The sequence below is a fragment of the Dromaius novaehollandiae genome, chromosome 2, assembly GCF_036370855.1.
Source record: "Dromaius novaehollandiae isolate bDroNov1 chromosome 2, bDroNov1.hap1, whole genome shotgun sequence".
Taxonomy (NCBI): domain Eukaryota; kingdom Metazoa; phylum Chordata; class Aves; order Casuariiformes; family Dromaiidae; genus Dromaius; species Dromaius novaehollandiae.
In genome coordinates this window covers 152,766,529-152,792,246 of record NC_088099.1, presented here as the reverse complement: position 1 = coordinate 152,792,246, position 25,718 = coordinate 152,766,529, and the positions used below count along the sequence as shown (strand labels likewise).

The window sequence follows — 25,718 nt, the reverse complement described above, 5'->3', positions numbered from 1 at the left end:
CAACATGCTAACGGAGCACAGAGCTCAAGCTTCTAAAATGAGCATAAAGCTGAAGTTGTCTTGTCTAAAATTAATTAAATTAGGTTAAGAAAATAACTTTTTGCTAAAGCATGTACAGATTAAAATTAAGATCTTATCTCAAAGACCTCCATTTGCCTGATCCTGCTTTCCAACACACATGAACTTTCCTGTGATGAATGTGATTATTCTTTCTCAGACCTACATTTTTTTATGCAAATTAGATTAAATTTAATTCAGTATTGGCACATCATTTGCAACCTAAAGTGAATACTTTTTAAATATCTTACTGACTGGAGAGAAAAGATGCATTCTTCTAGCTTTCCCTGTTTTAATGGCAGCTTTTCTGGGTCACAAACTTCTAAAATTAGAAGAAAATCCTTTTCAATACAATTATTTCCATTGTATTAGGTATTATTTTTTGCCTTAAAATTTTCTCTGGTCAGCACTTCTGCAGAGTGGGCAAAGGTATTCATACTATTCCCAGGTTATTTTTTCCCCCTCAGTGGTTATTTATACAACATCAGTTCATTAGATTAACTTCCACTATGAGTTTATCTGGGGTAAATTTCATTTTCTATCAGATATTTACAAAAGGAACCCTATGTATATTTGCAGCATATTGCATATGCAAATTGTGTGCCTCTAGCACAGATTCATAATCTATTTCTGGAGCTTTGTCTCAGGCAAATGTCAAAGGCCCTTGCCTCTTTCCTGACTAAAAATGATCCTAGCATCACGAGCAAGCTCCACTCCTACATAAATAGAAAGGCTTATGGGTCTTCCATATGTTTGTACTATCCAGAGTTTTAGCAGTTACAACACTTTTGAGTAATGGTTCATTCAGGCCAGTTTTCTGAACTGAGTTGCTCCATGGAGTATCAGTTTGATCTCCTTCTATGTAGTTACCCCTTCTCATGTGTAAGTACTGCTTCAAAGCTTTCCTCACTTACTTAAGCAGTCTGATTTGACACGTGGAGACTGCCTAGTTCTCCTGGCTTTAATCAGCTCTCTTGCCATAGAGACTCACTCAAAGAAAGGGTTTCCCTGTCTAGTAGATCTCAGACCACTTTGGTCTGGGTCCTTTGGGTTCCCTTGCTCCTGAACTGCTCCTTCTTGCCTCCCCATCCTTAATGCTTCCTCCCACACAGCAGCCTGGCAGTTCCTCAAGCCTCACATTCCCTCAGTTGCTAGTTGGGAATTAGTAAGTGATGACCTGTCTCTGAGTTGGCTTCAACTGATGGAAAATTGTTGGTTGAACTTTATCCAAAAAGCAAGAATCAGTTTTCCTTTCTTCTTTCTTTTTACCATTTCTCATTGCAAATTTGTCATTTTTTAGGGTGAATAATATGTGGGTTTTTTTCCTATCATATAATATCAGAAATTACTGTTTTTCAAAAGGTTCTCTTTGACTACCCAAAATGTGAACATATGGCTGTGAATGTCTGAGGTGGAGAGTATGCTATATTGCCCATGTACCACAGGTGGTGCAATTGGCCTCAACTTTCATACAATATTAAGACTCCAAAGTTCATGCTTTAATAAATTATAAGTGATATTTAGGGAAATATCAACATATCTGTTTTCTGTAGTAGCTTACAGTTACCAGATTGTTCACATAGAACATTTATTTTGTCCTAACATCTTCTGTGTAGATCAGACCACACTGTTCACCTTTTGCTGATCTTCCGCATAAGTCCTTTTTCACAGTGTAAGTGGATGTGGCAGCCTAACAAGTTAGTTAGGTGTTTTGCTTGAAGGCTGACTTTGTAGCAAAGTGGTACAGGATTTTTCAGTGTATAAGCTTTGAAGCTCTAAGTGAGTGGTATTTGTATTGTTTTTTTCTTGCTTTCTTCTTTTTAGATGGACTTTCTCTTAACTTGTTTTCATTTTTCTTTAAAGCACTGTACATCTTTAAAGCGCTAGGACATAACATGTCATATGACTCAGCTCCTGAATATAATTTTGCTTTGAGCTTGATCATGGGAGCTGGTGACTGCCTGTTTTTGTACATTTGCTTGCATGACAAAGATGCGTCCTCATAGATTTTACTTTTAAAGTAACAGTTATGTAACATGCAATAAATTTTGTTTCCTTATTTATTTTTGTCAACATTATCATGTTCCAAAATATCTTTTGGTTATGCCCTTGTATTTTCTATGCTTTAATCTTGATATCAGTCTGTCACAATTTATTGTATCCTGACTCATAAATAGGATAGTCTTTTGATATTATTCAGAGTTGTGATTATTTTCTTCCTTTTATTCTGAAATAAAGAATAAAACATATGTCAAGTTCTATTTTAGTTAGTTATGTTGCTGTCATCATGGGCCAGTAAGTAGTTTTTAGTTTAGGTTTTTCTTCTCTGCCAGAAGGTCCATGGTTGTGTCTTTCACAGATAAACCCGAGGTGCTACCCAGTGCTTATAAGGCTATTCAGCCGTGCAGTGTGAACTACCACTGCATGATTTAGAAATGCTGAACTGCAGAACAGATATTAAGACATTAAGTATATGATAGCAAAAATAATATGTATCATGTGTATAGCGATTGTATTTGTTGTCTTTTTGACACTTCAATATTTTTTATGGTAACAGTTTTTAATAGTATAGCAAAAAAAGAAAAACATTTTCTGCCTAAAATTTCTGCAGCAAATAAAACAGACTGTTATTAAAACTCTGTATTTTTAACATTTAGGTTCTGTTCCATTTGCTTATACAGTACATTTGATAATTTTGTGAAGAGAGTTGAAATACCTTGTGCATGAAAGGTGCTGTATACAGCCAAATTCCACAGGTAGTCCAATTTCCATTTTTTAGTGTATAGATTCTCTTCTAACTTTGCAAAAAAAAAATTGTATTGTTTCCATCCTGTCATCACCTATTAAAGAACAACTCTAAAAGCCTGTGAGAAGACACCTAGGGAGCAAAAGCAGACATATGGCATATTGTTGCTTGAAAAACTATTGAAAAATCCCTTAATTATTATGAAATGAAATAGCTATACTTTAAAGATACTAATGTAAGGTAGTGTAGTTATGCTACATCAACTTTGTGTAGGGTAATTTTTTATTATTCATTTTATTATGCACTGCCCAGGCAAGATGGAGTTGCCACTGCACTAGATGTTCTCACAGATGGGAGACGTGGCCTCCAAACATCTGCAGCCAAATCTGGGGGATGGGCAATGATAGGAACAAGGGTACTAAAATATAAAAGTCGTTTGTGGCTTTTATAATTCAGTTATTACATGAGTTAGAAGTGTAGCTTAGAAATGTTTTCTCAAGCAAAGCATACAAATTTTTAGTGCATTAAACATTTTGTGGTGTGGGTTTTTGGTTTTTTGTTTTTTTGGGGATAGGTAAAATGATCTGGTCTTTTGCAGGGAAGTACAAATGCAGCACATTCATTGAAGCCTCTGTCCAGTATAAAATACAGAAAATTATGCATAGATGTTATTTTGTTAAAGTGTGCACCTTTTACTGTCCATCTACCTGTGCCTTTGTATCGAGTCAAAATACGTTTGTGAGCATTTAGGGCTCTATCAAACTTTGCTGGAAATAATGGAATGTATGGATTTATTTGATGGTCTTACTAGCTGTCGGAGTACTGAAGCTTCGCCCACTGCATAGCCTGCTGTATAGCGCTGCTGTATCCCTCTTGGCTAGGGTATTTGTCATTGTTCTGCTCTTGGGGCCCCATTTAATTACATAGCTGTATATTTTGCTCTAGGCATACTGTTCTCAGGACTGAATTTGTAGAGATGGCAATTACATGCTGTCATTATGATTGGTAAACAAGGTACTACTGTACTCTAGTTCTTGCAGAGTATTTAAAACTAAATGTGTAATGTCACTACAGTTACAAAAAGTTCACTAGCATTAAGAAATGTTCTAATTACTTTGAATTTTTAAATAAAGCAATATTGACTTTCCTCTTTTCATGTCAGTTGTCTTTACTATGTTAAACAGAGGGAAATTTAATCTCTTAGGATGATCAGGAAACGACAATTCAAAAGAAAAAGTTAGCATCCAGTGCTACTGTGTGTCCCACAGGTTCTTCCACTTTGATCAAAACTGCCTCCACGGGTGAGTTAGAGGAGTGTATTGCGGCCACTGCTGGTGCTATTACTGTTGCTAGCACATCTGCTGATGTTACTGTATCCAGTGTCACTGCAGTGACCATCCACAGACAACCTCCTGAAGAGCAACAAGTGCAAGCTATGAATCTAAGAAAATCAGTTCTGGAATCGTCCACTTCCAAGGAAGCACTCTCCCTTCATCAAGCAGTCTTGCAAAGCACAAGAAGAGGACCAAGAAATGCTGAGCAGATAGAAAGAACTAAAGAACTTGCAGTTGTTACTCATAGAGGTATTGGATATTATTTTACTTGTGCCCACGTAGTTATGGAAAAATATTTTGTATAAACTAAAAGTGAAAAGTCAGGTACAAATTCAGGAAGTATAATTGAACCAAGTGGGAAAGGGATAAAATCTGATTAAAACTGACTTCTAGGGGGGCAGATAGATGGAAAAGGAAATTAAGAATAATGCTGTCAGAGCAGTTTAATTTAAATTGTAAAAAGGAAAAGGGAAACATCAAAGAATTTTCTTCAATTTTTCTTTCTATAGCTTATATGATTATATTTCATGATCAAGCCTAGTGTTAGCGGGATCTGATAAAGTTTAGAGAACTAAGAATAAAAATATTCCCCGGTGCTGAATATATATGTAGATATAATCAACCATAGCATTAAAAAATTACTTTATAAATAGCTGTTTTCTTCTAAACTAACCAGTGATGCAGAGGCATCGACCTCGCTTCTGCTTAAATCTCCAGCAACTGTTTGGCTTTTTTAAACAGAAAGTTAGTGAACGAAGCAAAGTTTAGAACAGTAGGGAATTCAGTGGAAAATATTTTAGTATTAAAGCTAAAGATTGGACATGTTCCTGTATTCAGATAATTTAGTCCATATGTGAAAATACTAATAAGGAGGAACATTTGGAATATAGACAAGAGCGATTTACTGTGTTTAAAGGTCACTGACAGTGCCTGAAATTCCAGCTAAGAGACTGTAATGTTGTCACATCTTAACATAACCTGAATAGACATTCACAAACAAATTGCATGTCATATGGTTTTACTTCCACAAACAACTTGAAGTTCATGTAAGGAGTAGATTAACATTGTAGGTGAATGGTATCAAACACTATTTGTTATTATGTGCTAGTCCGTTGTTTCATGTTAATCTGTTGTGGAAGAATATTTTACAAACACAAATATGTTGAAGAGGAACATCTTTTATAGCACAAGGAATTTGCAGATGTCTCATTATATGGTTGATACTTTGCAAAGACTTCTTTAGCTTGAAATCTCTTTTCCTACTGGAAACTCCAACTCCTAGATACCTACCATAAATTAATGTAGCTTCATTTACTTCAATGAAGAGATTACTCCTATTGAAACTAGCAGAGCTGCAGCCCTACAGAATTTGAAAACATTATGTCATTTAAATAGGCTAACTTTAAAAAGTGAATACTGTGGTTGGTTTGCATATGAAACCAAAATTATTAAATAGGTACTTAGGTTCCAGTTGTATTTCTGTCAATTTAGATCTGAAGTAGTCTGGTGGTTATCAACGGGTGTAAATTAATAGAATTTGATGGTGGTGTTAGGTGGCTAGGGATTTTCTGAACAACACCTTTGGTCAAGTTAAAGCAGAGAAAACAGGCTTATTGTCAGTTATGAGGGAGTATGTGAGGGTCTGTTGGGATCTCTTCTAGTGTAGATATATGAGAGTGAAGTAATTTGGCAGTGATATACATGCAGTTTCTTCTGTCTATTTGTAATCATTGGGCTACGGTGCCCCCTCCACTCTTCCTGCTGTCCTTTTCTTCTCTGACCTGCCCTTTAATCTAGTATGTATATAAGGCACATATTTCTGAATTAGTTTGTTACATTAAAGTACAAAACTTTGCATTAGAGGAAAAATGAGTGAGACACCAAGATTCTGCTAAAATCATGTTATGGTGCTTCTCTTTTATATACTAAAGTAGTACCATAACGCACCACAACACATGTACAAATAAAATCAGTCTTTCTTTTATAGAACTTAGCAGAGAACAAAGCCCAAATCTAATTCTGTGTGTAGTTCATTCCCACATGCCACATTTAAAGCCTTGATTTTGCTGGCATTCTCTAAACATGATTTTATTGTATCATACCTATATAACACTATATATGTGTATGCCATTGGAGTGGGTATTCATATATTGAGTACAAAATTGCCATTTCTGCTTGGTGATCATCAGTATTTGAGAGCATGCTTACACTAGCTGTGAAAACATGTCAAACTGACTATAATTAAATAACCTCTAACGGTCTCCTGTATAATTTTCCTCATCAGAAAGATGTAGCCGTATTTTGAAGGAATGTTTGTGAATATGAGACTGTCATTAATTGACTGGAAGAAATTTCCATTATGGGCAGATGTTCTACAGATATTTCTGTTGAATTTCCTGTGTTTTCCATTGAAATATTTTAGCCTGTCTTTGATAGTGAAATATGTCCAAAAGTATATAACCTGCTTGTCTTGTCCTGCATATTACATTCCTATTGAACCATTTATAAGAGCTATTTAAGAAGTTTATGTAAATTGCTGTCATAATTTTTTCTCAATTTAATAGTTATTAAACAGTTGTTTTTATTGTTTCCAGAATAGTTTCTATTCTGGAAATATAGAATTATTTTGTTTTACTAATCATACCTTAAGAATTATGCTTCCAAATCTAAGCAAATGATTCACTCTTGAAATGATAAAACTTAATTTACTAAAACATACTAAATCACATATGTATATGCTTTAAATGGTAAAAATGTACAATACATATAGTCCTTGCTGTAGACTTTTTTGAGAAAGTTGCTAGTGGGATCAGAATAGTGCTATGTCTTATGTTGTCACTGATGCAAAATGGTAACTATAGAATAAAGTCCAGTTGTTGGCTTCAGTATGGTTGTTCTGTGAGTAAGATCTTGCAGAATCAGTAAACGTTAATAATATTTTTGGGATACTAAACTGATTTTTTTCCAAGTGTAATACAGAGGGAACTAGAGGTCTCTTTCTAAAGCTAAACTGCTGGATGGAAATTAGTCTACTGTACTTCCTACCTGGACTTAAAGAATAATTGTATGTTGTGTCAAGGGCTGGCTGAAGAATTTTGCCTCTCACCTTTTAGCTGGAAATGATGAACAGGAGAAAGACTTTCTAATCTGGTGGTTTAAGAAAGGAGAAAGGAACCCTAGAAGCATTCGGGGAAATAGTTCCATTAGAAGTGGGGAAGTACAGATATCAATGTGTAAGGCAGCAGTGAGATCTTAGGAGGCATACTGTATGTGATTGCATTCCCTCATCAAAAAGAGTTTGGACTGAATCAGATGAATAAATAAATGGTAATGGCTGTAGATTGTTCTGATCATCCCACCTTACAATAGGAAAGTGCAAGAGAGAGTGAAGGGATAAATGTTTCAGGGAAAATGCCAGTCTGTGGAGAACTTCAATAAACACAAATGAGTATGTAATACATAGGTAGATATTTTAGGGAAAGATATTAGAAGAATTTTTCTTATTATTGGAACAATGAGGGCTTCTCATAGGAGGAAGGATTAGATGAAGGGTGAAGAGTTTAACTACTTTCAAGTTGCAACTTGATTGGTTCAAGAAAAATGTATCAAGATATGATGTCTAGAAGAGAAACGTAGCATCTTTTGAATTCTTTGTTGTGATGGAACCAAAGATTCAAGCTCAGGAAAGTGCATCTCTTCCTCTGCTCAGAAGAGGGGGAAGAAAGGGAGAAACATAGACACTTATTTTCAGGCATTTGTCTTGAGAAGCTCCAAACACCCAGCATTGTTGTGGATACTACAGCACAGTTTCTAATAAGTACTGTGGGATTGATTATAATTACTTTAGTAGAAAACAACCTGTCTTTTTTTGGTCTTTTCTGCTCTCTGTGTCTCATACACTCAGAATTCAGCATTTAGTGGTGCTATTAGTGCTTTTGAATTGTGTTAGAAGTCATATCAGCTTCATCTTTTCTTCCTTAGTGCTGCAGAATTTTTATTTCAATATATGCAAGGATGATGAGAGATTTTTAGGAGTGGTTGTGGTGGATGCTTTCCTAGCATAGCAGTACTATCTAAAAATATATGTTCATTTTAAATACACATGCATCCTAATTACCACTGAGAATAATGGGAGTCTTACTTATGATTTCACTGGAAATAAGCCATGGTAGAAGGGTTTCTAAATTAATCTTGAGATAGAAGCAGAGAAGGAATAAAATAAATGTGAAAGCTGAAGATGTCAATTTAGTGAAGGATTATATTCACTCATATCATTGAGAAGACTCTTTGATCTATGAGCTCAAAATATAATTAAGTCTGATTCTCACTTTTGCTGACACAACATTACACTTCTGTGGATTTTAAAGAGACCACAAAGTGAATATAATTAATTTTACAAAGTGAGTAAATAATTTTTAGAGATTCCTTAATTCTGCTAAAGAAGTAGGAAGTGTCTTGAAAATGAAATATTTCCGGTTAGGCCACTGGAGTTTTGTTCTTCATTTTAATGAAGTTGGCCTGTTACCCCAGAGATAAATTAGAATTAACTCCTATCACGTAAGAGAAACTCAGTATGAAAGATTTACAATAGCAATCTTTTCTTTTTTTCAATTAAGGACCAACAAGTTTAGCTAAATCATTTTATTAAGCAATGATGAACAGTGGAGGAACAATTTCTGGTGCTGAAAAATAAAGAAGTAAAGTACTGTGCTTTTTGTTTGGACAAACTGAACATTTGCAAAGAATAGGCACAGTGTAGGCAGGTGGCTTTTTCTATACATCAAGACAGTCATAGACAGGAAAAGATGGAATGATTCTTAAGACTTAAATTACAATATACCATTCAGAAATCCTGTATTCTGAGACAATATCCATCATAAAGGAATTTCTAAATTAAGATCTTCATCCTATAGACACGAACGAGTACAAAATGTAAGCGATGTGACCAGACCACTGGGACAGTTTATAATGCATAAATTTTAATATACACATAAAATACAGAAAAATCTGTCTGAAATAAAGATGTAAAGGTTGGAGGGTAATTTTGCTTAGTGAACTCAGCCTCAAACAGTAGCAGAGAATCTTGGTAACGTGTGGCTCCAGCCATCACGTAGAAGTGCTGCCAGGGACCCACTGCTTTCTTTAGGCTCTTAAAGCCCATTTATTTTCAATAGGACTTTGGATTCCACCATCCTTCACTACTCTGAACTTCTCCATCTAAAAAGCAGAAATGTCTCCAAACATTTGTAATATTGTAATCATATTGCTATGGATATGCATTCAGTTTGGGGATTAAAGTATAGATACATGTTTCATCTTTTTCCTTAATTATTTGTTTTTCAGAAAAGTCCGTTTTATTCATCTTCCTGATGTCACCAGTCTGTTTTCTTTCCCAGACTTTTCAACTCTTTGGGTTTATCCAACTTTCTTAGCAAACCATTTTCATTTCCCTATTCCTTTCCCTTTTCTTCTTTTAAAACACTTCTCTATCACACACCTTGTCTCATGCTTTTTTATATCTAACTTAATATGGTATCTTTGTAGAAACCAGGAAAGAATGTTTCAGAGAGAGAAAAAAAGTTGCTACTGGGGGTTTCTTTTTAAGCCAGTATTTCCCATTTCTGTGTTTTACAGGAGGGTTTATGAAGGTAGGAGCAAGAAGGATTTTTAAGGTTTGTTCTCAAGTTTTCAAGAGAGTCATGACAGTGTAAACAGACCCAAAATATAATATAAAAGTAAAAGAGAGAGGAATTAAATAGGATGCTAAAGAAATTCTCTTTTCAAAACAAAAGGAGTTAAGATGAAGTTATTCGATTCTCTTGTTTTTTTAAAAGATTCAGGGAATGGTAGAGAACTGATATGTGATTATTTGATATAATCTTCTTAAAGGTTTGATAGAAAACACTCATACATCCCAGATTCTGTAGTTTTTTTTTAGAGGAGGAGCAGGAAGAGGAAAGGATGACGTGGGAAGAAATTTTCTGAAGAGCTATTTTTATAGTTTAGTAAGAAATCAATGTGCCTAGGTCCTCAGCTTTTTTTTATGTCATAAGTGAAATCCAGAAGCTTAATGATGTGAGTCTGAAGGTAAAGAAAATGAATGTATTTTATTTTGAGGTAAAAGTAAGATCCTTTATAAGCATATTTTTATGAGTTATTTTTGACAAAAATCATCAAAAACATTCCAAGAGATGCTTACTAGTGTAACACAGAAATGTAAATTTAGAACTTGCTTCAAAGAAGTCTTGGGAAAGGAGATCAGCTTTTGTCCAGTAGTCCAGTCCAGTTTGATTAGAAGGGTGAGAGGGGAAAAAAAAATCTGAGCCATGAACACTTTTTTGTGGCTATCCCTATTCATTATCCCTTTAAAATAACTACAAAAGACTAGAATAGGAGATTTAGCTTTTTTTCTGAGACCATATTATATTTACGTATTAAAGTGGCCACTGTGAGCCCGTCTCCTGTATAAAGCCGTGCTGCTGGGGTTGTGCTGGCGACAAGAATGGGAATCCTTTTGGAGAAGATCCATGTTAGTCTGATGCGCACCTATAAGGAGATGCGCAAAATAGACAGAAGGTATGGAAAGGGCACTAAAGAAGTTCCTAAAAGAATAAGTTGCATGGAAAAGAAACTGCCTAGTCTTTTCTCAATGTTTTCTTTTTAAGATATATGTGTGTGTGTGTGTGTGTGTGTGTGCGTGTGTGTATACGTATACTTGTATTAACTGATATACCTTATTCTAGCTTCTCGTAAATTCATTCAATATTCGATAAGATAAAATGCTATGCTGTTTTCTGGTCTTATGGAAGAGATTTGAGGTGCAGCATGTTGTTTATTTAAAGACTGTAAAAGAAGCCGGGAAGAATGGGAAGTAAAGTGAGAGTTTTGAAATCTCTCACTGGTGCCCAACTTGTAACATCACTGTCATCCTTTAAGTGAGATGTGTGTTGAATCTCCTTTACTGAGGTATCCTATGTACTTCCTGGGGAGTTCCTGAAATGAGATTAGGTTTTGCGGAAGTCTGTGTTAACTGGCAAGAGTGGTCGCTGTATGAAGCTTTTAGGATGTCTGAAGTCATAAAAATTTTTTTTTTACCCATAATTCTTAGATAAAGAGGTACTTCATTTACTAACTTTATCAGCATATAATTGGAGGTAGTGTACTATTTTCTTTCTCTTTAAATAACAATTTCCTCAAAAGTCAAGATGCTGTTTTGCATGTCAGTTGAAAAGTGGCGGGCCTTGATTCTGAGCCTCGGAATCAGCTATCCAAGTAAAAAGCTGACCAGCCTTCTTGAATTTTTCTTTCATGCTTTTAATGAAAATCCTACAATGCCAATATAATATTTTATGTTGGCTATAGATTTTTCCTTTCGATTACATATTCGTTACTTATAACAGCATAATTTTGGAAATAAATACACATGCTGATAGAGCTTTCCAACAATTATGTTTATGTCTTTTCATATAGTCTACTGACTTGAAGAAATGAACTGCGGTAACGTTTCAAGTGAAATATTGCTCTTTATACCTTCCTGTCAACTTCAGGCTGCACACCTCTTCCTTATATTTATTTTGTTGATTGCAATTTCTGCTGTTCTTTAGTGTTCTCTATTTTATTATTCATCTTTACTTCCATAATTGTTATTTGTCCGTTGACATGTTGTGTCATTATTTTCCCTTAATAATTCAAGTTTTATTATCTTCACTACAATGTTAGTGTAAGATAAATACAGTGCTAACACATAGCAGTTAGAATATGAAAAATAATTTATCATTGATGTAATTATACATTACTGATAAAACATACGGTTTAAACATATTTGCTTAATTTTTAGGTAAATCTTTTTCAAATTAGATTTGAGATACATATAGTGTATAATACAGTGTAGTGTAGAATACATTATAATATAGAAAAAGCATTTTAGAGACTGTATAAGCTTGATATATTTCCTCATCAGGACTTGTTCTTATTCTGTCAACATTCTTTGATCTCATTTTACACATTTCATATCATAATTGCATTACTTTATTATACAAAATTCTTTATATTACTTAGGACTTACCTAACGAAGTTAAATAGTTTTATAATGTTTAGTGGAAAAGATGGTAAAGTGGGAGTGTTCATATAATTGTGTTGGTAAATAAAGTATAGCAATAACTCTTGGAGTTCCCATTGTGTTCCACATTAATCATATTGTTCAGTCAAGGAGAGAGAACTTCGATTTTTTTTTTCCTTTCAGTGACACATTAGTGTATTTTTAACTGAGAGAAGAACCCAACGAGAAATTTTCACATGCATATTAAATTGTACATAGCTTATATCATACACAGTGCTGTTCTCTGAAAATTGTCATAGGTTTTCATCTATGGATGCAAAAAATGAAATGAATATTTGCACAATTAAAATGGAAATGCATCATATTAAAATCAAATCAAAATATATTAAATTTTAATATAAATGTAAAATGCATATATTATGTTAGAATCATATCCCTGTGGCTGGTTTTATAGAAGTATATAATTATGTTCACTGAGCTATCAGAGCATTTCATTTTATGGAAGGGATTTTACATCCATTCTCATTTGCATTTTCTTCCATTCTGAATAAATTTTTTTGGCTGTGGGGAGGAGTTAGCACTTAAATAGAGCCTCTTGTCAGCTGAACTAAGATGCCTGAAAGAAAGCGAGAAGTCTTATTTTTCCATTCTGTATATCATAGTGAGCCACAGCTTTGTTTAAACATCTCTGCTTTTTGTAAGGAGTCAAAAAGTTATTTTCACTATTTCGGTCATTATATTTTATTCATTGTGTACCATCATATCTCTTTGTGAACACCTTAGGATCTGGAAACAAGTATTTATTGCGTGTTGTACTAGCAGATGCAGTAATATGAAGCGGAAAACTTTATAGTCTGCTTTGACCGTGAGACTTTGGGGCTGTTTTTACTGGATTGAAGATAGGGTTCATGGGGAGTAATAATAGAGAAACTAAGATTAGCTCACTTAAAAAGCAAAAATTAAAGGGTACTAAAAATGTATCATCCACCACTTTATAGTCTGATAAGTTTCTGAATTGGTCTTCATATTTGACAATCATTAACCTGCAGAGTTGACACTGTGCTACAAAGACTGATGAAAATTCATGTCCTCTGATATCAACTTTCAAGGTACAAAAAGGCCTGGAAGATAGTCCTCTATCAGTCAGTGTGCTGGCTCCCACTGAAGTCTATTTGTGTAATCCTTAGGTAAAGAGATTTTTAATGTAACTTTTGAAGCCTAAAGTACCTAAAAACTAAATAGCTTATTATAGCTTCCATTTTTTTTTCTGCTTTGTGCAATAAACTACTTTAAGTAGTAATCTCTAGGTATCTGGAGATCTAGCACCTGTGTTAGAATTGCAGAATTCTGGATGAATGTGGTTGCATGACGTACTGGGTGAATGTGAAGTGCGCACAAAGAAGCAGAACTGACCTGACACGAATAGTAAGTTTAATGGCTTCAGGCCGTGGTGGATCTGCTGTGCATACAGATCAACTTCTAGAGCACATAACGGTGAATTAGACGTAGATCCCAGCTGAGCTGGAAGTATCATGCATGACTTTTTCAGCTCTTCTGCTCACAAGCACCAAACATGGGAAATCCAGAACATATCGGATCCCTGCTGCTTCCTTTGAGAAAGAGTAGCCACTGCAAGCCCTTCCTGCCTTCAGCAGATACTGACGTTTTCAGGAGTCAGTGACGGTCTAGATTAGTCTTCTATCACAAGTGCTTGTACCTCTTTACATGTCAGAAATATCTGAGATTTTCTTAAAGTTAAATATTAATATTGTTTAAAATGCCAGTTTACACTTTTTGAAGATGGTATTAAAAGTTATTATGTCACTGCTAGTCTGTCTTTCTTCTTTGGTTCTGAATTGGTTTGTTATGCTCCTATTGAAAATCCTAGTCTTAATTGCCACCGTCTTGCACTGTTGTTTACACCAGGGTGATGTGAGTTAAAAAAGACATAAATCATTATCGGTCTGATGGGGTTCATGGGTTAATGGACATTAATGTGCATTTTATCTTCTTGCTTTGCGAAAGGGGCTAAACTTTGCCACAGGCTAATAGCTAAGTCAGGAAACCTCTGAAGAAGGTGGGTAGAGCTGTAGTGTTGATAAGGTGAAGGAGAGTTCAGGCTTCCATGCTTCTCTCCTTCCTGCCACCTAGCACTTCTGTGGCTGCTCTGGCCTCTCTGAAACTGCTTACTGTGTGTGTACCTGAGGCAGAAAAACAAAGAAAAAACACCTTCTGCTCCCTGTAATCCACTGTGAATACATCGTAGAAGTTATTTTTTGTTTGACAGTATGTGCACTTCTGTGGGTGATCAGACTGATTGCTTGGTTTGATTTTTTTTTGAACTAAGCAGAGGGAATTTCAAAAGCTGTTGATATATGGAGACAATGTCTCCATCAAAGAGAAATTTCAGAGCACTAGGGTCAGTCTTAAGCATCTTCATGGCAGGGAATCAGCAGTTAAGAACTGTTCAATATTTGGACAATTTGAAGAAAATTGATTTGTTTTTAAACCTGGAGTTTGTCATTATTCTCAGTTTACATCACTAAAGGAATGACTGAACTAATCTGAAGTTATGTTTTGTTAGGTTAAAATCCCTTGTTATTTGTAAAAATCGCCTCTTATTCTCCATATTGGCCCTAGCTGATCTCAGCAATACAACCAATGTAGAACTTACTGACATTGTAAGCAGAGCAGAGGATAGTAACAGTAATGCTGGCTAAGTCTCTGACATTTGTACTGTGCTTCTGGTAGCAGAATTTTCTGAATATGTATTCTTCAAAAATCTAAATGACAAGTGTATAGGCTATTGGTATTAAGCTGTTCTTTCCAAATATGTCTTCAGTTAAATGGTCTTAGAAACTTTCAAAAGAACTGGGTACCTTTGTAATGTGCTGACCCTTTCAGATATGTTTTAAAATATATCTACCGTGGAAGTAATAAGTTGGACACAAATCTTAAAAGTGTGTCTGTAGAAGAATAGACTAGTAGACTGGGAAATAAGATGACTGATTTTTCAGCTATAGATGCTGGTACTGATTCCTTCAGTGGCCTTGATTATGTCCAATAAAATAAGAAAAAAGACACTCTATTACTTTATTTCAAAATAGATAAAATCAAAATTCTGAATGTGAAAGCTTTTCAGGCAACTGAACTTCAATGAAAACTTCTAAAACAAAGATTTAAAGTTGTGTCTAGTCCCCATGGTACTAGAAACTAAGCAAGTATGTTCATAAAGCATAATAAATGTTAAATAGTTAAAGTACACCAAAAAGTAGTAAATACATCTTCTGACCAAATACAAAAATTAAGGAAGAAATTACTTCAGGACAGGCTGAAACTAATTGTAGGTGCTTATTGTGAAATGAAAAAAACCCTGAAAAAATAGAGAGTCAAGCAGTAGCATTGCATTTGGTATCACAACAAGTACTCAGAATTAATTCTGTCTATTTAACTTCATATTCAAGCCAGTGTTTAAATACAAATTGCCATTTTGATATTTGGAACTTAAATCATCTATACTTAAATGGAAAGTTAAAAAATATTAATTTATTTCACAACTTTCTAAATCCTGATTCTCATTTGCCATTTCACTTAACCTGTATTAGGAAACAGTAAATAGCTCACAATTCCTGATCTGATTCTCATAGAGTTTACTAAAAATAAATAAAACAGGACTTTCTCAGAAGCTTAAAAAATTCATTGTTGACATAGAGTTATATGTCAAGTTCATGTTCACGAATGCACATACACTGGGTCTGGTAACTTTGTAAAAAAAGTCACCTAGACTGTCATCTTCAACTCTGTAGTAAAACCATTTGACAATAGAAAAGTACGAGCAGTGACGAACATAGGCTTCGAGGTGGATGCCTCAATAGTTTTCAGGTTTTCAAAATTTTCTGATGTAATCTGTGAATCTGGTATTGCACAGGTATGGCCGTACTGTTTACCCTTCACCAGGCCACCTGATCAAAAATAGATTATTGACTGTTGGAGATGTACACAGAAGGGAGGTGCATTGCTCCCCAAACAAAATAAAAAAATCAAGTGAAACAAAACTATTAACTCCCAAATCTGCAAATTAATAAAAAAAACCCACAACACACAGATCTTTAAAGTAGTGTTAAGGACAATTTTAAAACCTTGTATTGCTATTTTCTTGTATTACAGCAATGTACAGTTGGTTACCTCAAATAACTTTTTATAAATTTTGATTTTCTTTAAAATAGATTTTTACAGTGTTTCCAATTATATAATTAACGGTGTGAAGTGAGGTACTGCAGATTCATTCTAGTATTTAAGTAAATGATTAAATTTGGTCTCTGATCAGTTTGTTTTCCTTACTCTAACTTCCAGGTTGAGGTTTGGAGTTGATTCAGAAGCGCTCTGCAGGACAGGGCATGATGGCAGCTTGGGTTTCCTGACTGATTTCATTTATGCAATATTACTGTCCAGAGCAATGATGACTTACAGTCACTGAAGGCAACATACTTTGCTATCACTACCTGGTCCTTTCCGCTGCAGTCTCCGCTCCCAGGGCACCCTGTTGGTTTAGACTTACCTATTTCCCTGGCTCTTGGCTCTTCTGCAATACTAAAACAGATTAGTCTGACCATATTTACATGTCTGTAACATTAACACATCTGAAATGCCTGTCTGGAGAGAAATAAGCATACAGAGGTTTAAATTCATCTCATGAGAAATTAGGTATCTAAAACGGGCCAGATAACTGAACTCTTAAAGTGTCATTTTGTGAATGAGCTTTGACGTGTTTAACTGCAGTGTTCGCTGGCATGGATCTGTCCTCTGAGCCTCCTGCAAAGTGACATCTTGTCACCTGTATGGTAAGGCTGTTTCTGAACAGTCACCGTTTTCCTCATGGTTCCCACATTGGTATCTACAAAATCATGCCTCGTTTACAGTTTTTGTTTTGTTTTTGTTTTTAATGTACGTGCATGCATATGCAGCCTGACATATAGTTTAGTGCCTGTGTGTGTTTGGATCAAATGCACTTGTATAACTACTCCTTCACAGTATATTCATACCTTACTGTTCAGTTAATCAGCACTCAAAACCCAGTTAAAAGGAAGTTTCATCTCTGCTAGTGGAAAGATCCCTCAGAAATCCTGTATTACTTACTTTCTTAGTAGTATTAAACAGCCTCAGCAAAGTAATGCAAAGCATTACAAAAATCCCTGAGTCTTTTAAATACTGTGTTCGGCAAGAGACTTTCACAGCTCTTTGAACTTTCCCATTAAATCTTGTGGACTCCTTTTCTTAGCTACATAAAGTGTGGATGCACTCTTGAGGTGCTTGAGGAGCGCTAGAAACAGCAGGACTTGTGTGCTGCTGCTGCTGCTGCTGTGTGCGCGTGGTACGTGCGGCTTCGCTCACGCCTCGCTCCTTGAAGCTCCCTTTTCGCCAGAGGTATTGCCTTGTGGCCTTGTAGCCAGTGTCCAGCCTCTTCCGTGTAGCTTGTAAATAAATCTAGCTGTGAAAGTCATTTGAGTGTAAGGTACCTAAAATTAACCTATATTTTAATTTGCGATTTTGTTTAGAAGATCCATTTTTATATAGGGTTCACTGTTGACGGACAGAGCATATGGGGGACAGCATACACTTAGTCTAATGACTGAAAGAAAACCAGTTTCTTATGCTTGCTGTTTTTCCTTTATTCCTCTTACCTTTTGATATGTTTAATTTTACTCTCTTTATATTCAGTTGCTTTGTTTCAAAAATATATTAAGGATACATGCTTCCCCTGAATTAGCTGCATTTATTGCAATGCCAGGCAGCCCAAAATAAGGGCTTTTACAGACACAATTCAGCTATGGGGCTCATGGTGAGGTGGGAGACAGGTACCTTCCATGTCGTACTTTGCAAATAAAGATTTTCAAGCAAGGAAGGGGACCGGTTGCATAACCAACAGCAGAACAACAGAATGTAATTTACATTTTGTACCCAAATCTTTTTAGTTAAAACACTACATTAGCCTACTATGCTTTATTTAATATGTAATATTTTCTCCATGAAGAAAAGATTTCTGCTTTCTATCTGCAAAAGATGTAAACACAGATAATAAAATCTGCGTATTTCCTGAATAAAAATGATTATTCCATACTAGAGCTAAGGACACACCTAAAATAGATTTGGAAAACAGTTCATGGGGACACTTTTGGACCATGGAGGTAGTTTGAATGGCTTCAGATCTTGAAAAAATATTCCAATGCATTACTTTTATAGGATTAGCAGTCAATATTGCAGTCAACTTCAAGAGTTTTTTATTTTTGTGAATTATAGCAGTGTAATTTTTAGCTCTTTCCTCCATTTTGTCTTTTTCCCAAGTGCAATATTGATTTTTAATATTAATTTTCACTACTGAAGTAACAGGCAAAATATGTTCATAAACAATATATTGGTATTTCTACTTCTGGTTAAACCTTTACAGAATATATGCAGAGCAGGAATATGCACCCGTTCTTGCTTGAGCATCTACTGACTACAGATCTGAGGATATATTTTGGATTTTAGCGTACTTTCACTAATGTGTTGTGGATGATACTTTTTTCCTTTAAAAGCTCTAGAAGTGGAGAAAAATAGTTGAATAAGACAGAAAAAATGTTTTTCAAGGATTTCATAATATCATTTTTTTAAAGTTTGCTCACTTTTCACTTAGCAGATATGATAGCATTCTGGATTTTTGGGGGGGCTGTGTGTGGGTAAGCGTTAGTGTTTCCTAATATAAAAAAAAGAATTAACTGTTTTTAAAAAAAAGCATTTCTATCATTTCATTTTCCATGTTCTATAATCGTGTGACAATGTTTTACACAACTGTGTATGGTGCATGGAAACAAACACTTTTTGCCATCATTCTTGTTTCAGATACAGGAGACAAAAATAAATTACAAACCTTATGTCTTTCCTATGTCAGGTACACAAACTGGTCTAAATACTTGCTTTTTGTAAAATATTTTTTCACTTTCTTTTCCACATTAGGTACACAATATAAGCTTATTAGATAGCCAATACTCTAGTGTGTATATACTTCCATGATAAAATTTGTCAAATGAAATGAAATATTTTAGACTGTATTGCCTGATACATGTTTTTGTTTGTTTTTTTTTTAACTAGTGAAAAAGGCCATAGATTTTAAATCTAGAGGATTTAAATTGTTTCCAGGGAAAGACAACAGCAACAAGTTTTCTATCTGTGAGTGTACTCCTTTTTTGTTACTTTTTTCTAGTGCAAGAGTGAAGTTTGTGCTGTCTGTGTTGTTTGTGTGTTTTCAAAATTGTTTATGTATTTCAAATAGTATAACTGAAATCTTTTTTCTATTTTTAAATCTATTTCTTCAATCTGCATGGTGAATTTTAAAATATGGTTCTACTCTGAAAGCTGGCTTCCTATAAATCTGGCATTGTAGCATGCCATGGTTATTCTGTCAGTAATTTCTGGTTAAATTTATAGCATTTACAAAGAAATCAATATTGAGCCTCCCATGTGTCAGCTGAAATCTTAGGTGTAAAGTGAGGGTGTGCCATTTTAATGGAAAATTTTTCCCAGCAGCAAAAGGCTATGTAAGCCAAAGCCCATTCCCTGATACAAATGTACAACTACATGTTTTTGTTCAAGCAACACCCATAATGCCACTTCCTGCAGACTCTTTTTCTTCATTATTTTTGACATTTTGAACTGATTAAGATGTAGGTTTAGATGTCTTGAATATGCTTAGTGCCTTCTATTTTAATTATAGAAAATAGAAACTGAAAGTACTCAGCATCTTAGAGGATGGCATCCTGATTAATTTATAAGGAGGAGTCAGACAACTTTCTAACATACATAAATTAAACAGGTATGGCTCTAAATGCAGTAAAGAGGGTATCTTTTGCAAACGAAGATGCCATTTTTGCAGAGTTAGGTTTTGGACTAGAACCACATTTTAAATATTTAAAAGTAATTGGTTAAAATAAAGATGGACTAAATGTGTAGCATGTGTCTGCTCATACTACATTTCATTGTTATTCACAGGAGAGAAGAAGACTTAACAAATATGTATACTTATGAGGCTTCTTAGGCTGGACAGATTTACAATAATTTTTTTCTTTAAAGCATCTGTGATGGATTCAGTTTCCTGGATTTAGCATGGCAGTGGCTTTCCTGAAGAAAATACATTTCAGTGTATTTTTTGGTTTTAGATTTTAAACTGTCAATATGTATGTCATGATTTTTTAGACAAAATGGCAGGGCTTTTAATAAGTAAGAAAAATGAAGTAAACCCAACTTCCATTCATCTTTTTATAATGCAGCATATTGCCACATTCAACTTTTCTGTAAACTTCAGCATCCAAATAGTTCTGAAAGACGGTTCTGTTGCATTTGAAAACTATGTATCTAGACATTTTAAAAAAAGTGTTGTTTTTATGTCAGTGGGTGACTGGAAAGTAGGGTGGTTATGCAACAAGAAATATAGTAAGATAAGTCCCATAGTGTTTGTTACATAAACAGCATTGAGGTCTCTGCCTGACTCTCTGCCTGCTATTGTATAGTCACAAAAGAGGACAGTAGTAGAACGACTGACGAAATAGATTTTTTCTTTATAAAAATATGTACTGCACAAGTCATTAATTATTCCGTTATATAAACATTAATAGGGATTGTATAATATTTACAGTGATGTGCCAGGCACAATATCTAGATGTGATTGTTATGATAAATGATAAAGAAATTCATCTATCAGTATTTTCAATAAGAAATCTTTATATCAGTTAATATTTTGTGATATTCTATGTAAAGCTGAAAGTTTTGGTATCTTGGTTTATTTCTGATGCAGAGTAGATCACCTGTATGAGTCAAGAATAAGCAGAGGTGAAAGCTTTGTCGATTTGTACCTTTATTCAGTCATAATCTTGTCGTAAAAAGATAACTTAGATTTTGTCCTGTAATCCAGCACTTGGTTAGCTGATCAGTTTGATAGCTAGTCAAACTAAAGAGGCAGCATTTAATTAAAAGCATGCATATTTAGTTGTTCAGTTTAGGTAAAATTCCCAGTGTGACCTCAGTTGGACCTGTACTTGCATAACAAGGATAGAATAGGGTCCTTCAAAAAAAAGATGACTGTCACTCAGTTGTTAGTGGAAGTAAAGATAAGTGAATATCTATTTTAAATTACATCTTGTATTATCAAAGTCTTTTAAAAATTGTTATCTATCTTCTAACAATTCTCATGGGTATATATTTTCCTATTTTATTTTTGTTGAATGTACTAGGTGTCTAATATACAATATTAATGTAATTTTCCTAACTTACGAATAACTTTACAAACATATCCCCTGATCCTGCAAGCACTTATGCACATGCCTAGTCTAAATGCTTATGGTTATCAGGTTTACCCTTGTAAGAGCAAAAACATGACACGTGTGCATAGGTATTTGCACATAGTAAAGCCATAATGATAATGATAAACATATACAGATATACATATATATATAGACAGGTGTCTGGGGAAGTACAGGAGAGCTGTATTTCAGCAGACTGAAAAATCAAGCATTATGTCTGAAATGGTAGCTTCGAGACCAGCATCCTGAATTGAAGTTGTACATTCATGTTTGGCAAAGCACTTAAGCATGTAAACGAGGAACCGAAATAAGAATGGATTTAAGCTTGTTCTTATAAATACATTACCAATCTGGGATCAAAGCTGAGAGGAGGAATCAGTTTAATAACTTCTATCTAGAACTCTTCTTGCTCTGAATTTTAATTGTTGACTATGTTATTTTAATTGTGTCACTGCAATTATTTTACTGATACTAGAATTTTCTTTATGAATATTAATAAATCCATGTTATCCTTTAAAAATCCATTTCATGGAGTAATTTGTAAGAATGGAACATTATACTGAAGATGTCAGAAAACAGGACAGTTTCTCAAACATCCGTTCATGGCAGAAATGATAGAATCTAATAGATCTCATGCTGTGAAATCCAGTACAGTATTCTTTTTTACATGGGGGGGAGGAAATGTGGTGTAAAATGATCTTTTGAAATGTTAAAACAGGAAGTGCAATAAATAGAAATAGTCCCATTTAGACTCTATTTTTGTTTTTTTTTATAGTAAAGTAATGTTTCTGTGTGCATAGGTATATGGTACAGCCCCCAAAAGTCACTTTTTTTTTTTTTTTTAACCTATTACTTCATATTGTTTTCAGGCATCACGAGTAGAAGTTTCTAGCTATAGTTGTAGCATACCGTTAAATGTCAGGAAAGTTAGCTGACAGTCACACAGCTGGGGATGCATCGTTCCCCCACATGTTCACAAGTCCAATGCCTTTCCCTCTTGCCCTTCATGCGCGATGGGAAACCACGATCCGCTGCCGAATGCTAATGGCGCGTCCCCAGGCGTGAGGGCTGCCCCCGTGCCCTGGCTGCCCACCTGCTCCCAAGTTCCCGCAGCCCCCGCGGATCCCCCCGGCGTGCCAGGGCAGAGTTCCTTTGAAGCACTCGTCTAACAAGCTCCTCCTAGATTGCCTGGCTTACTGCAGTTTATGGGGTTTTAACTGTCAGATATGTATGCTTCCTGGCACTAGCAGGAACTTGGTTTGCTGTAGATGCTAGGCTTTCATCACACTTAACAAGTCCAGGGGGAGGAAAAGAAGTAAACCAGGCACTATGGATGTACCCTGAGGGACGTCCTTCCTTGGCCCGAATGCCCTGAGCATTTGATGTAGATGAATATCGGTTACCTTTATTTGCTCTTACAGACAGCTTGGTACAGCTCTTCCAAGGCAGAGGAGAAGAAATACGGTGGTCCCAGTTGACAGTTGCTGAGCTTGATAGGTTTTTGAGTAGAGAAGAGTGATAACTTGATACATTTCCCCTTTAATCCTCTGCAAAATTTTCTCTTAGCCTTTGCTTTCCTCAGAGATGCTGAACCAATTCTTCCATTGCTGTGCATATAAGGCGACAAATTTCAAGGAAGAGAAAGTCCCCAAATTCTACTTTAGCAATTATAACCTTCATGAACTGCTGAAGTTTCACACACACCACTTAGGAGTGTAGTTAGATACTACATTTTTTATTCGGAGAAGTCCATTTAACAAAGTAGTGTGGTTAGCTTAATTTTATGCAGGCTCTTTCTTAAAAGGAGACTTGCATTACTCTGAAATCTATCACTGCAAATCCATTGGTCTAGAGCCTCAGAAATGAAGATACGGTGAAAAATCTTTTTCTGGTTAGCATAAATCTCTTGGTTTCATGTCTTGTGCTGTGAAAACAAGAAAAAAAACTCTTGAAACTAGAAACTTGTAAAACCTTGTATTTTTTGCAAAATATTCTTATATTGGATCATGAATTTATCTAGTAACAGGAGACCATTCTCCTTTGCTAGTGTTTTCTTTCGGGACTGCCACCTCCTTATTCAGTGAACTTCAAGAATTAAATGCAAAGTAAATAGAATTACGTTGGACTGCAAATTATTTTTGGAATATAACATTTTGCAAAATGTAATAATTATCAGAAGGTACATAATGCATTAAAAAAAACCCCAAATGAGAGTTAAATGCTGAGGGCTAGATTACTACATACAAATTTCTGGAAAACTATACTGGTTTGAATGCTAATAATGGACTTTCATATGGGATACAGGTAAACACAAGAAGTTTCTCTCTGAAGATCCATTTTAGTTTATTTTAAGATCAATGTATCAAACAGGCATTTGAGCTTGCCCTCAGATCACTATATTTTGAGGATATCTGCTTTTTCAGTGTTGATTAAGGACAGTTCTCTCAGCATGAGCCTATCCATTCAAGTTTTATTATAATTCAAGGACAAAAGGTCAGCTCTTAGTGGAGATGACATTTATTAGATTATGTTCAGAGTAAAATCTTACAGCCCTTTACCTTGGTGAACACTCCTTTAAATGTGAATGTTTGTAAAGGAATAGCAATAACGTTTTCATATGGGTTTGATAATATTACAAGCAAACAAAACAGTTGATTAATATAACTTATAAAAATTAGTATTATTTGTTAAAAGCATAAAACATGCTTTACTTATTATAGAGAGAAGAATTGAAGAAGTATTGAAACTAGAGATTATATGGATGATGATATTCTATAGAAAACCTGGTTTAAATGACCAAAAGTGGAGATAATGTACATTTTCATATTTGTTAATTGTTTAAATCTGTATTTCCTAAAAAGAGTATTATTTTGTTTTTTGTTTTGCTTTGTTTTTTTGCAGTAAATGAGGGAGGTATTAAACAGGCATCCAATTTGTGTCCAGATCCTGGAGAACCAGAAAATGGAAAACGGATAGGCTCAGATTTTAGGTAAAACACAAACCCTATCATTATATTATTTTTGTAATATTAATTTACTGAAAATCACTTGGAAAATGTATATGTTGAAAATCTATTGCTGTTGTTGAGCTACTCTTGCGTAACTGAACTTCACAGTGAAAACTGAAATGGAATTCTCTCTGCAATTACATAGTGGAGCATGCAAAGAAGATAAAAAATCTTATTTGCTTGGACAAGAACATATGCATGTGATACTCTGGGATAAATTTAATTGAAGGTAATTTAAAACCATTTTCTCATGTAAATGCTGTGTTGTATATACAAATAATGAGCGTGCACATGGAACTCAAGAGTTTTGTGAAAGACACGAGGGGATATTAAAAAGAAAAATATGCAGAATAGGATGCAACACAAAAAGAAGGAAGAATACATAATACTATATATTTGATTCATAAACAAATTTTGGACAAATTTTGTATTAAAAGAATACATCCTGAACTCAGCACTAGCTTTATGTCACCTGCTATAATCTGACTTTATCATCATGTTTACAAATCACTTCAAGACAGCCAATTGAGGAAAGAAAAAAGGAAGAAATAAGTAGGAAGGAGATTTGTCATTTTTAGATTAATTGGTTTTATTACATCTAGTCTTGTTTTCATGGATTAATTGCTTTTATTACATCCAATTTTGCTGAAGGTATATTTTCCATATAACACAGCAGACTTCCTAACATTTGAAGATAATAAATGTTAGCATAACGTTCTGAGAAAAGGGCAGATATTTTACAAAATAGTATTACTTTATTCTTTTACATAAAACTTGTTGACACTTTCTGTTTTGTTTTTTCTTTTCTCCTTGTAATCAGGCAGAACATAGGCTTGAAAATGGCGTCTAAAATAACCGTGCTAGCCATCAGTCAGTTAGTTATTATAGTCGCTCTTTTCCTCTACTTTTGAGAAAAGAAAAAGAGAATCAGAGAAAGCTTTACAACCCATTTTATGTGGAATGTAATTTCTGACATAAACGTGACAAATATAGTTTCTTGAGTTTTCAGAGAAATGAAAATCAATGAACTTAACTAGTTGCTTAACTGTCATGATTTTTAGAATAATTACACAGGTCAATGTTTCGTATTTTAAACTCGGGAGTATGGCTGGCTTGGTAGGCAGAGCTTTTGACAGGGGATCTGGAAGTCCTTTTCTAGTTTTTACAAGTTACAGTTGAAAGG

At 34.7% G+C, this 25,718-nt stretch overlaps 1 protein-coding gene across 1 annotated transcript in view; it reads left to right on the top strand.

The window, feature by feature from the left end:
• The window catches only part of CSMD3 (CUB and Sushi multiple domains 3), a 693,764-nt gene that overhangs the window by 254,697 nt on the left and 413,349 nt on the right, over window positions 1–25,718 (top strand). Inside the window, exons 7-9 of the mRNA XM_026101199.2 lie at window positions 4,072–4,386; window positions 19,325–19,402; window positions 24,430–24,517. Coding sequence (XP_025956984.2) covers window positions 4,072–4,386; window positions 19,325–19,402; window positions 24,430–24,517 — 481 coding nt within the window. The remainder of the gene's footprint in view (window positions 1–4,071; window positions 4,387–19,324; window positions 19,403–24,429; window positions 24,518–25,718) is intronic.